Source organism: Ostreococcus tauri (assembly GCF_000214015.3).
Source record: "Ostreococcus tauri WGS project CAID00000000 data, contig chromosome 18, whole genome shotgun sequence".
Lineage (NCBI taxonomy): Eukaryota > Viridiplantae > Chlorophyta > Mamiellophyceae > Mamiellales > Bathycoccaceae > Ostreococcus > Ostreococcus tauri.
In genome coordinates this window covers 122,103-133,103 of record NC_014443.2, presented here as the reverse complement: position 1 = coordinate 133,103, position 11,001 = coordinate 122,103, and the positions used below count along the sequence as shown (strand labels likewise).

General features: G+C 58.0%; 7 protein-coding genes across 7 annotated transcripts; 4 read left to right on the top strand and 3 right to left on the bottom strand.

The window, feature by feature from the left end:
- OT_ostta18g00690 (Voltage-dependent channel, four helix bundle domain) lies at positions 1 to 3,440 on the top strand (the record flags this gene model as incomplete). The annotated part of the gene is made up of 1 exon (XM_022983035.1): positions 1 to 3,440. A coding segment is annotated over one exon (3,440 nt), but the record flags the coding sequence as incomplete, so codon positions are not given.
- Positions 3,441 to 3,459: 19 nt separating this feature from the next.
- Positions 3,460 to 4,846, bottom strand: OT_ostta18g00680 (Pseudouridine synthase I, TruA; the record flags this gene model as incomplete). The annotated part of the gene is made up of 2 exons (XM_022983031.1): positions 3,460 to 4,381; positions 4,452 to 4,846. The coding sequence occupies 2 exons, from the start codon at positions 4,844 to 4,846 to the stop codon at positions 3,460 to 3,462; spliced, it is 1,317 nt and encodes a 438-aa protein (XP_022840534.1).
- Positions 4,847 to 5,066: 220 nt separating this feature from the next.
- OT_ostta18g00670 (unnamed product) lies at positions 5,067 to 6,488 on the top strand (the record flags this gene model as incomplete). The annotated part of the gene is made up of 1 exon (XM_022983025.1): positions 5,067 to 6,488. The coding sequence occupies one exon, from the start codon at positions 5,067 to 5,069 to the stop codon at positions 6,486 to 6,488; it is 1,422 nt and encodes a 473-aa protein (XP_022840533.1).
- A 242-nt stretch (positions 6,489 to 6,730) lies between these two features.
- Positions 6,731 to 7,517, top strand: OT_ostta18g00660 (Pentapeptide repeat; the record flags this gene model as incomplete). Its single annotated transcript, XM_022983020.1, has 2 exons — positions 6,731 to 7,342; positions 7,431 to 7,517. 2 exons carry the CDS (start codon positions 6,731 to 6,733, stop codon positions 7,515 to 7,517), a joined length of 699 nt encoding a protein of 232 aa, XP_022840532.1.
- Positions 7,518 to 8,159: 642 nt separating this feature from the next.
- Positions 8,160 to 9,630, bottom strand: OT_ostta18g00650 (unnamed product; the record flags this gene model as incomplete). Its single annotated transcript, XM_022983014.1, has 3 exons — positions 8,160 to 8,201; positions 9,044 to 9,086; positions 9,572 to 9,630. The coding sequence occupies 3 exons, from the start codon at positions 9,628 to 9,630 to the stop codon at positions 8,160 to 8,162; spliced, it is 144 nt and encodes a 47-aa protein (XP_022840531.1).
- Positions 9,631 to 9,745: 115 nt separating this feature from the next.
- On the top strand, positions 9,746 to 9,910 carry OT_ostta18g00640 (unnamed product; the record flags this gene model as incomplete). The annotated part of the gene is made up of 1 exon (XM_022983012.1): positions 9,746 to 9,910. The coding sequence occupies one exon, from the start codon at positions 9,746 to 9,748 to the stop codon at positions 9,908 to 9,910; it is 165 nt and encodes a 54-aa protein (XP_022840530.1).
- A 404-nt stretch (positions 9,911 to 10,314) lies between these two features.
- Positions 10,315 to 10,620, bottom strand: OT_ostta18g00630 (Ribosomal protein L22,bacterial/chloroplast-type; the record flags this gene model as incomplete). Its single annotated transcript, XM_003084057.2, has 1 exon — positions 10,315 to 10,620. One exon carries the CDS (start codon positions 10,618 to 10,620, stop codon positions 10,315 to 10,317), a length of 306 nt encoding a protein of 101 aa, XP_003084105.2.
- Positions 10,621 to 11,001: the final 381 nt, after the last annotated feature.

Below are 11,001 nucleotides of genomic sequence, written 5' to 3'. Positions count from 1 at the left end.
TGAAGCGCAAGGTGCAAAATTTTACCTTCGCCTTGACTGCGCTCGAAAGCACCGGGGCACTGAGCAACAAATCCATGTCCGAAGATGAATTTCTAGGAAAGGCTTTTTCATCAGTCGTGCCGAAAGAGCTTGGCGGAAAACTCAAGAACGAACCACTCAAGGTTTCCACGTCAACCTCTTTGGCGGAAGGACTGAAATTGAAAGATAATGCGGGAAAGATTGCGCAAGTAAATGCTGCTCGGAAGAGAAAAGAAGCGATGGAAGACGTTGGCGCTGTCCGACTCTTCTTGAGCTCGATCGGTTTAAAGGGCATTAGCACCGATTTTAAGAATGTCATCAAGCTCAGCGAAACCGCTCTCGAGGAGGCAAAGCTGCGAATGACGCCCAAAATATCTGAATACCAATCGTACCAGGATAAGGCTTTCGGTGTGACGAAGTCGATGAACGAGGAAATCTCGACGAAGATGTTGAACCAGTATTACGAGGAAAATTCGGATGCACAAGAGACCCGGTTCGGCATGGACGAAGATGAAGAGTTTCACGGCCCGTGGGCCGCAAGGCTCCGTAACCAAGGCTCTCGAAAGAAACGTGGTCCTTCCGCCGTCGTGATCCCGGGAGTCATAATCACCAAGGATGGTGAAATGATACCTGAATACGACGAGACGATCAAGATCGAGAGATGCAAGTCCCGAGTACACAGATTCGTATCTCACGACTTGTTTGAAAACACTATCCTCGTACTCATCATGACAAGTAGCGTACTGCTCGCGACCGAGACGAATACCTGGCCCGTCGCCGGTTCTACCACGGCGAATGTGTACGAAAATATCGATATAGGTTTTACGACCGTTTTCGCGATGGAGTGCGCTCTGAAGATTTTCGCCTACGGTCTGTACAAGCGTCCGACGGCATACTTGAAGAATTCGTTTAACATTCTCGATGCCGTCGTAGTCTTGGGTTCCGCGTTTTCTTTAGTCATCGGCGACAGCGGCGGTAGTGCCGTGCGTACTCTGCGTATTTTACGTATTTTGCGACCTTTAAGATCGGTCAGACGGTTTCCAGGTGTTCGTCTTGTGGTGAACACAGTCATCTCATCCATCCCAGCGGTGAGTTACGTGTGCTTGCTGGGACTTGCCTCGATGTCCATTTTCGCTCTTCTTGGGATGGAATTCTTCATGGGAGAATTCTGGTCGTGCCGAGCAGTCGAAGATGCGAGGAGCTACACGACGCGAGGTGCGTGCGAAGCCGCCGGAGGTGTGTGGCGCAACGCAAAGTTCAACTTTGACAACTTCGGTGCGGCTCTTTTGAGTACGTTCATCTTGCACGCAGGCGACGATTGGCAGGAAATCATGTGGGTCGCCATGGATTCCACCGGTTATGGAACTGGTTACAAGCAAGATAATAACCAATCGGCCGCTGCGTATTTCGTCATCACCGTCTTGATCGGCAACTTTTTCTGGGTGAATTTGTTGGCGACCGCCCTCGTCGACAATTTCAACAAGATGGCGTCTCAGGACAAGCTCACTTTCGCGACTCCTGCGCAACGTCGCTGGCAACAAGCGATGATGCGCGCAGCCGCAGCAGATTTAGGCGCTTGGCGGAAGATCGTTCCGCCCCCTGGCAATGGCCTATGGTCTCGAGCTCGTTTGGCGGCGCATACAGTCGCCAAAGCCAAGACATTCTCGTTCTTCGTCGTCGGCGTCGTCACAGCGAATCTCATGACGGCGCTAGCGGAGACGGCTAACATGTCTCAGGCAGAAATAAATATTCACTACTATCTGAACACCACATTCACTATCATCTACGTATTAGAAATGGTGATACTGCTCATGGCGCAGGGTAAGAAGCGATATTTATTGACGTACTGGAACTGGCTGGATTCCTTCGTCGTCGTGGTATCCGTGGTCGACATCATCGGACAGAGTTTTGAAGTGGGCGGTATCATGGCGTATCTTAAGCTCGTGCGTCTGTTGAGATTGCTCAAACTAGTGAATGCGCACGCCGGTTTGCGTTCGCTGTTCACGACGTTCATAATGAGTATTCCGGCTGTGGCGAACGTAGCGGCGCTGTCGGCGTTGGCGATTTTTGCGTACGCAATCATGGGCGTCTCTCTGTTTGGCGATAAACGTGGGCCGTACGAGGGAGGTACGGTATCAAATTATTTCAACTTTGAGAGCTTCCCAACTGCGTTTGCGGCGTTGATGGGAGTCTACACTGGAGGTTGGGTCGGTACATTCGGCGAATTGTATCAAACGGAGGCATGCTTACGCGATGAACCGCCGTTCATGAGCGAGTCCAGCATCGATTGCGACTATAATTACATCGCCATTCCTTATTTCATCAGCTTTGTCGTGGTGTCGATATTTTTGCTCGGTAACTTGTTCGTGGCGATCATTCTTGAACGGTTCAGTGTCACGGCGGACCAAGAGGGTGTGTACGACGCAAGTGAGGTCATTGAAATCATCAAGCACACTATTCAACTTAGAAGGCTGTGCACGTCGATCAAGAGGAAAGTGACAAAAGCTCGTGAGCCAGGCGGTAAACTTCATGGACGCGGGCGTGACATGGACAAGGACGAGAGGCCGGGATCGATTTTCAACAAATTGATTCGTCGAGTGTCTAGGAGAAACTCGCGTTCAAGTCTGTCTGGCGATGGGTCCCCTAAAGAAGGCAAAGTGCGCGCGAACCGAAACAAACTGTCAAGTGATCAGCGAGAAGTCATCGAGATGAATGTTGAAGTCTCAGACGATGAACACTTCTTCTCGCCGGCGCCGTCTTATCGATCAAAGGAGCGCGTCAGCCCGTACTTTTCACTGGAACGCGAGCCGGAGCCAGAGGAGGAACCGAAAGACGAACCGGAAGACGCACCAGAACCCGCGGTGGAAGCCTCTACAATAGCCACAATTTTCGGCAAACGAGTGGGTGAGAATAGGTTCGGTAGACGCGCCTCGTCTGCAACGCAGTCGGCGACGGAGAGCGATGACTCGGAATTCGAGGCGGGAGACGAGGAATTTGAGGCCTACCCTTTCGAGCGGCGAACCGTGAGAGCGCGTCATCATCCGGGAATGAACACGCCAGCCGACGTCTTGAGTGAATTCGCGCACAGTGAACGCTCTGCCGGGTCGAGGTCCGTGGAATCTTACGACGACGAGCGAAGCGCCAGCGAAGACGATCATTCCGCGTACAACGATCAAAGCGGAACGTATACTTCGAGCGAGGAGGCGTACAGGTTCGGCGTCACGGGCGAGCGAACGACACCATCGAGGCTGAACGATTATCTCTACGATTTTCGAGATGATGTCACCCAACGACCACAGGCGGTCTCTTCGCTGTTGGGAAGCGACGACGGAGCCACGCTCGGATCTGAGAATGAGTCGGACAGTGACGACGAGCCTGGAGCGTCAAAGAGCGGCGTTTCAGCGGTATTGAATAGACTTTAGAGAATTGTAATAGCATTTGCTACGTTGAATCCGACAGTTCGTCATCCGGAATCGCTGTCTCGGTTGGCGCGGAAGGGCGCGCCTGTTTGTTCTCTGAGGGCGTCGGCGCGGCGGCTCGAGGCGTCCAATCATCTTGACGGCGCTCAAGTTTGCGTTTTTTAGCTCGCTCAGCCGCCACCGTGAGTACATCTTGGAACGCATCTACACTCATTTGTGTGGCGTGCTCTTCTTCTGCCCCTCGCTTCGTTCCTTTCGGCGCCCTGTGACCGACGCGAGTTGGATCCAACTTTTCCTCTGCGCGCAACGAAGCCGCCATGCTCACGTCGAACGAGTCCCTCAAGCCGTCGTGCAAAACATCCTTAATCCAGTTGCGCAGGGTCGACTGCTCTCGCTCTTGACGCGCGATGTGCGTATACACGTGCGCACGCTTGAAAGCCTCGCTCTTATCTCGATACTTTTCTAGCTCAAAGTTATCGTGCACCGAACCAAATTTGTCGTTATACGCCTTGTAAATGCACTCGCACAGGAACAACCCGAGCTCGGGCGCCATCGGGGTAGGCACGAACTGGTGCGACAAGATGGCAAACTTTTGATCGTCCTCATCGAGCGTCCCACGCATCACCGCGAGCATCGTCCCGATGAGCTTTCGAATTTGGTGCAGCATGAAGGACTGTCCGACGACTTCGCATCGCACAAACTCCTCGCCATCCACCTCAAACGGCTGAGAGCACTCAAAACTCAAGATGTATCGCTTCGCCTGCGCATCCGTCGGCTTCACCTTCACGGTGTAATTGTGAAAATTGTGCGTTCCACAGTAATTTCCCAGCACCCTCTCCACCCTACGACGCGTCTCCTCCGTAAACGTAAACTTTTCCTTCTCCGCGCCCTCGACGAACAAATTCGGGTCAAACGCCCACGTCGGTATCACGTACTCGTACTTCCTTCGATCGCACATCGTCTTCGCATTAAACCCCCCCCGTGACGCGATCGATTCCAAAAACCTCGAATCGCTCCGGCAGCGCTTCGTTTATCCGCGCCAACATTCCATCCGGCTCCATCACCATCTTCAGCGCGATGACCTGTCCGACCGCGCTCACCCCCTTATCCGTCCTCGCCGCCCGCGTCCACTGCACCTTTGCAAAATCACCCGCGTTCGCGTCCGATATCCCTCCCGCGCGCGCGATCGCTCCCTCCAGCTCGCCCTCGATCGTCCGCACGCCCGGATTCCTCTGCATTCCGGCGTACCCCGCCCCGACGTACGCGAACGTCAGCGCGCACTTCCGCTTCTTGTTCGGATTACTCGGTGGAAGTTTATTCAGCGCGCGCTCGGGCGCGTCGACCGTCGACGGCGCCGTCGCCTCGGGCGCGACGTCGTCCACGACGTCCGTCGCGTCGTCCGCCGCCATGGCGCCCGAGGCGACGCGCGCGAGCGCCCCGCGCGCGCGCGACGAGCGATCGGACGCGCGCGCGCGCGCGCGCGCGTCGGAGATTTTTTGCCCGCCGTTCCGCGGCGTCGCGGGCGCGGAGACGCGGGCGCGGGGGCGATGACGTCGCGGCGACGGATGGCGTTTCGCGTCGACGTCCGTCGCGTCATCCGCATTCCTCGCCGGGACGTCCGCGCGCGGGATGTTCGGGGGTAAAGACGCGCGCGCGACGCGAGTGATAATCGTGGGCGGCGGTGCCGCGGGCGCGGCGGCGGCGTACGCGCTCGCGCGGGCGGGAATCGAGGCGGAGGTGCTCGAGCGCGAGCGCGCGCTCGGTGGCGTCGCGACGACGACGACGCTCGACGCGTGGTCGACGACGATCAACGATGGGGTGCAGGGAGGGGCGACGTCGTACGCGAACGCGCGGGCGCTCATGCGAAGCTGCGGCGTGGACGAGGGGTCGCGGGTGGAGGTGCGCGTGAGCTTTGGCAAGGGCGCGACGGCGTGGCGCAACCACGGCGCGCGCGCGAGCGTTTTGGAGGAGCTGCGAGAGGACATCGAGCGGTTCGGGAAGACGCTGAAGAAGATTAAGCGATTCGAGGCGCTGTACGCGTTCGTGAGCGTGGAGCGGGCGTTGAGGTGGCACGGGCACTCGAAGCGGTTTCGGGATTACATGGTGTACGCGACGACGGCGCTCTTCTTCGGCACGGGGAACTGTACTCGGGACGTGTGCAGCGTCGTCTTGGCCCGAGTGTTTACGGATGATCGTTTGAGGTTGTATGATTACGATCCGGTGCGTTTCATGCGGGAAGCGCCGGAGATGTTTGCGTTTCCGAGGTTCGACGAGATGTACGGAGCCATCGGCGATGAAATCGTGAGGCGCGGCGGGAAGGTGACGCTCGGCGCGCGCGTGCACAAGGTGGAGCGCACGAAGAAGTGCGTGAAGGTTTCGTTCGAGAACGCAACTGGAGAGACGGAAACGCGCGTGTGCGATCGAGTGATCTTCGCGTGCAACTCGGAGCAGGCGAAGGCGATGCTCGACGCGGGCACCGGAACATCCGCGATGGAGCGTCATATTTTTAAGAACATCACATGGTTCGACGACGTATCCGTCACACACACGGACGAGGAGTACATGAAGAAGCATTACGAGGTCGCCGAGGGTGAAAAGCGCGACATGTACTTCATCAAATCGTATGAGGACGATCCGTCTCTGTGCGAGATGTCTTTCGATTTGACGGCGTACCAACCGTTCGCCAGAGGTCCGGACGGCGCGCGGGTGTACCAATCCATCTTCCTAAACGCCGCTCGAGACGAGTCTCGATGGACTAAGAATGAGATCGCCCCAGGGAAAATCGCCCTAGTGAAGTGGTGGCGTCAGTTCGGGCACACCGTGCGCCATTTCACGCGCGCCGTCCCGTTCTGGCGCTTCGTTCAGAACAAAAAGCGCACGCTCTACGCCGGATCGTACACCATGGTGAATACGCACGAGATCGCCGTTATCTCCGGACTCGTCGCCGCGTACAGATGCGGCGCGCCGTATCCGTTCGCCGACGACGCCCAGGCATCCTTCCAATTCGACCTGTACGCGAGCATCATCCACGGCATCCGCCGCAAGCGATGACCTCAACCATCGCGCGCCGCTTATTACTTCTAATCCAGAGTCGTCATCGCCGGCCATTACTCGCACCGTGCGCGCGCTTAGACATTCACATTATTTTCATTCATTAACACGCAATCGCTTTTCAATCGGCCGAGCGCACGCATCGATTTCGAACGTCCGCGCGCGACGCGTCGCGCCGACGCGCGTACGCCACCCGCGCCCCCCAGTGGCGTCTCACACCCAGCCTCCCATCGCTCGCGTCGATGTCCACCGTCCACCACGTCGCGAAAACCATCTCGAGCGCTCGAACGAGACGCACCGCGCGCGGCGAGCGCGGCGGCGGCGTGGCGCGCGCGAGAAGCGCTCGAGAGATCGGCAGAAAACAAGAGTTCGCGTGGAAATCTCTCTCGAACGCGCGCGACGACGTCTCCGAGACGGGCTCGACGCGCAGCGAAATCGCTGCGTCAGTGTTCTCGACCATGTGCGCGGTCGCGTGCGCGAGCGCGCTGGCGATGACGATGGACGCGTCCCCGGCGCTCGCGATTCCGCAAACGAGCGAGTGCGCGACGAACTCGTGCGACGACCGAGATTATCACGGGCAAAAGTTGGCCGGGACGGGGGCATTTTTCACCAAAGGGTCGCTGAAGCGAGCTAACTTTGACGGGGCGAACCTGGAGGGGATCACGTTCTTCGGGGCGGATCTCACGGGTGCGACGTTTCGAGGGGCGAATCTGCAAAACGCGAATCTCGGGCAGGCGAATCTGTCGAAAGCGGATCTCACGGATGCCATTCTGAGCGGGGCTATCGTGAGCTCCGCGCAGTTTGACGATGTGAAGATCGAAGGGAGCGATTGGAGCGAGGTCATCGTGCGCAAGGTGAGTTACTTCGCGGCGTGACGTCGCGTCGAGCGAGCGCGAGGCGAAGGACGACACGACTGACGATTTGTTTTGTGTCGCGTATCAGGATATTCTGACGGGGCTGTGCAAAGTGGCAAAGGGAGAAAATCCCGTCACCGGGCTTCCGACGGAGTTGACGTTGATGTGCCCGTAAGGCTGCTACGTCTTGTACAACAATGACGCGAGCTCACACGAACGACGAAAGGATCGGAGTACTAGCACCATACAGGTCATCAAAACCGAAGCATCAGAAGACCGTCGTGAAACAATGGTATTTCGTCATTTCCTTGCTCATCGCTCGCTCGCTCGTCGATTTATATTCGTTCGCTAGGCTGTTTGTAACGCTGCGCGCAGATTTTTCACCGTCAGTACCGCTGAACGCGACGAACCGATCGAAGAGCGAATCCGAGAGAAAAAAACAGGCGTGGCTGCGGTTGTAAGCCTCAGACAGCGGCGTAACCGCGTGGTTTGTGCCAAGCCGAGAACGCATTCTCATGCGCCGCTCGCGGGGAAGGTTCGTCTGGAAATCCAGATTCCCCGACGACGCACTGCACCGCACAGAAAAAAGCTGCATCATCGGCTCCGCCGCCGCGAGTTTCCGAACGAAGGACGAATGCTCAGAGAAAGGAGAAGTCGTTTTTGTTATCGTGTTTAGCGCACAGGCCGAAACCTACTAACAAACAGCCTCGAGATTTTTAATCATCGCAATCGTCGATTCGTCGTCCCCTCCTTCGCCAGTCCAAAAACCAAAGAAATGCAAAGGGATTCCCACGCACCTATCAATGTTTCTACTAATTTACACGAGTTTAAATCCACAGGTTATCACACGCGGATATCGCTGCGAGGGAGAAATCCAGAGCGCGCGGTGAGTCTCAAAGCGCTCAGAGATGTGAAGAAAAAGAGGTGGAGAAGTATAAGCCCGGTTTCCAGAGCAAACTGCATGGGGCACAGGGTAGTAAGTCCCATTCCCGCGGTCGCTCAGAATGCGAGCTCGTTACTGTACGGGTTGATTAACGCCGAAGACGAACGGAATGTCGCCCTCGGCTGCCTGAAGTAACAGCCCGCAAACCACTCGGCGACGCGCGACGAAATGGCGCTTGAAAAAGTCATCTTTGAGATGTCTGGCCTCTGTGTATTCACGCGCGGTGAGCGGCGAGCAAACATAGCGAGAGACCAGTTGCATGACCGAACCCGAAGCTTCGATTCAACGGGCCGACCTATCGATGTAGCTTCAAGGGAACGGGGCAAGAGCACACTGACGGAGTAAAATGCCCAACTTAACGAAGCAAAGTACCGCATCAAAGACGACGATGCGGGCTCGAAACGCCCACGAACAGATCAGAAGCGGGTTGTCACACCCGATGTTTTTCGCCTCATGACAGTTGGGTCGATCGAAAACACGGACCATCAACTTCCTCATCTCCATTCGTCGCGAATCACATCCACGCCTCGTTGCGTTCCAAACAAAAAATAAATAAAAGAAATCGATCGACGAGTTCGATTGCCCAATGCGCACGGATCAGATAATACTGGCAAGTATAGCCGGTGGCACCGGCCTTCTATATGCTTTTCATCTTCGATCAATTGGGGAAAGAGAAGTCCTCATTTCCGAACGCTTTGAACTCGATACTCGCCCTTCGGCGAAGAAGAGAAAAACATACGAACGATCCATCGACGCACCTCGTCCACTCGCGCGCGTCCCAGTGCGCGCATCCACGACGATCTACGATGAGTGCGGAGACACCAAAAGATTCGTCAGTAACGCGCGATGCAAAAAGATTTCTCTCCACCCGTCCGCCGCCGCCGCCGCCGTCGAATACGTCGCTCAGACAAAAGTCGTGTAGTTTGGAACAAGTTTTCTTCAAGGCCGAGGCTCAAAGCGAGCTGGGTTAATAGCGTTCGATCTTCCTCGCGAGCGTCCTTCTTCTTCAACGACGGCGGCCGTTCCCCCGCGCGCGCGTCTCCGCCGCCCGCCGCGCCTCCAGCCCTTCGCGGGTCAAACCAATCCATCCCCGCGTGCACCTCTTCCCGAGCGATCCGATCGCGCCTGAGCGCGACATTCATGCGTAACCAATCACCACGGACGCCGAAACGTCGTCTGACTGGGGCGGCAGTGCGTGTCGTCACGCCGCTCGAGGTTTTCCGTGCGGGACCGAATGCCCTCGCGCCGCCGGCCCGTCGCGATCACGCGCGCGTCGCCTCGCGCACCTCCCAAGACGCCGCTTCGCCCGATCCACGCGCGGCGCACCGCGCGGGTAAAATTCCATCGTCGCCTCGTCGCCCCGGTTCGCGCGCGCGTCGATCGCGCGAGCCGGGGCGACGAGGAATGCGGCGACGGCGCAGCACGCGCGCACCGCGACGACCACCGCGCGTCGACACATCATGACGCCGAGCGCGCGACACATCGAGCGACGGGGGACCAACGTCGCGATCGCGGGTGGGTTACTCGCGTTTTGTCTCGGGACGTACGCGTACACCATGCGCAAGGTTCGCACGGACGAGGTGGACGACGAACTCGATCGACGCGCGGGGAAAGGGGCGCGATGAGGCGCGATGGGATGACGCGCGTGCTGGGCGGTGCGTCGTCGCGTGGGACGACGTGCGCGAGACCCGCGGGCGTGGGGGATGGAACACGCGCGGGGGGGGTGGGTGCGGCGCGCGAGGGGGCGGCGCGCGCGAGGGGGGTGTGTTTTATGTAGTAGCGCTGTGATTTTAGATGTCTCTTCTGTTTCCCGCGACGCGTCCGCGCGCGTTCGTCGCGTCGACGGTTCGATCGAATGATGACCAAAGGCTTCGGTAGGTGTGAAGTCTTACAATCGTCGTCTTTTTACCTCGCGATTCTGTGCTAAAATGGGCCTAGTGCTCTCACTCTCGAGTGTCAACCGCCTCCGCGCCGTGACAAATACAATGAATGTGTTCCACGCGTCTCTTCGTCGCGTGTTGATGCGCGCTTAATCCTCGCGCTCGGCCATCTTGAGCGTGATGCTCGCCGTGCGCTTACGGATAGAGAACGGACGACCTTGCGAACGCGGCGTGAAACGCTTCATCGTCGCCGATCCGTCGGCGTAGCACTCCGAGACGTAGAGCTTCGCCTTGTTCATCCCCATGTTGTTCTTCGCGTTGGCCGCGCACGAGAAGAGCGCGTTGAGGATCGGTTCGCACGATCGGTACGGCATGAACTCGAGCATGATCAAGCACTCCTCGTAGCTCTTCCCGCGGATGCAATCCAACACTCTGCGAATCTTCGACGCCGACATGCGCACGCCGCGCACGTAGCACACCGCCTCCTTCTTTTCAACCTCGACCTGTCAATCACGCGCACACGCGTCGCGCATCGTCAGTCTCGTGTCCACGCACGTCTTCACGTAAACCCATCCCCGCATCCCGCACCGAGCGCGTCCCGCGCCGCGACCCGTCTCGCGGATAGAGCCAAACCCTCACATCCCCATCGACGTCATCGCGAACCCACCCCCATGCGCGCGCCCGCCCCCGCCCCCCCCGGACCCCCTCGAACACGGCCGACGATCAATCCCCGCGCCCGTCCACCGCGCCGCGCCGCCCAACCCCCCCCCGCGCGCGCCTCAACGTCCACCCATCCCCCGACCGCTTCAGGGTTTCACGCGGCGCCCCTCTCGCCG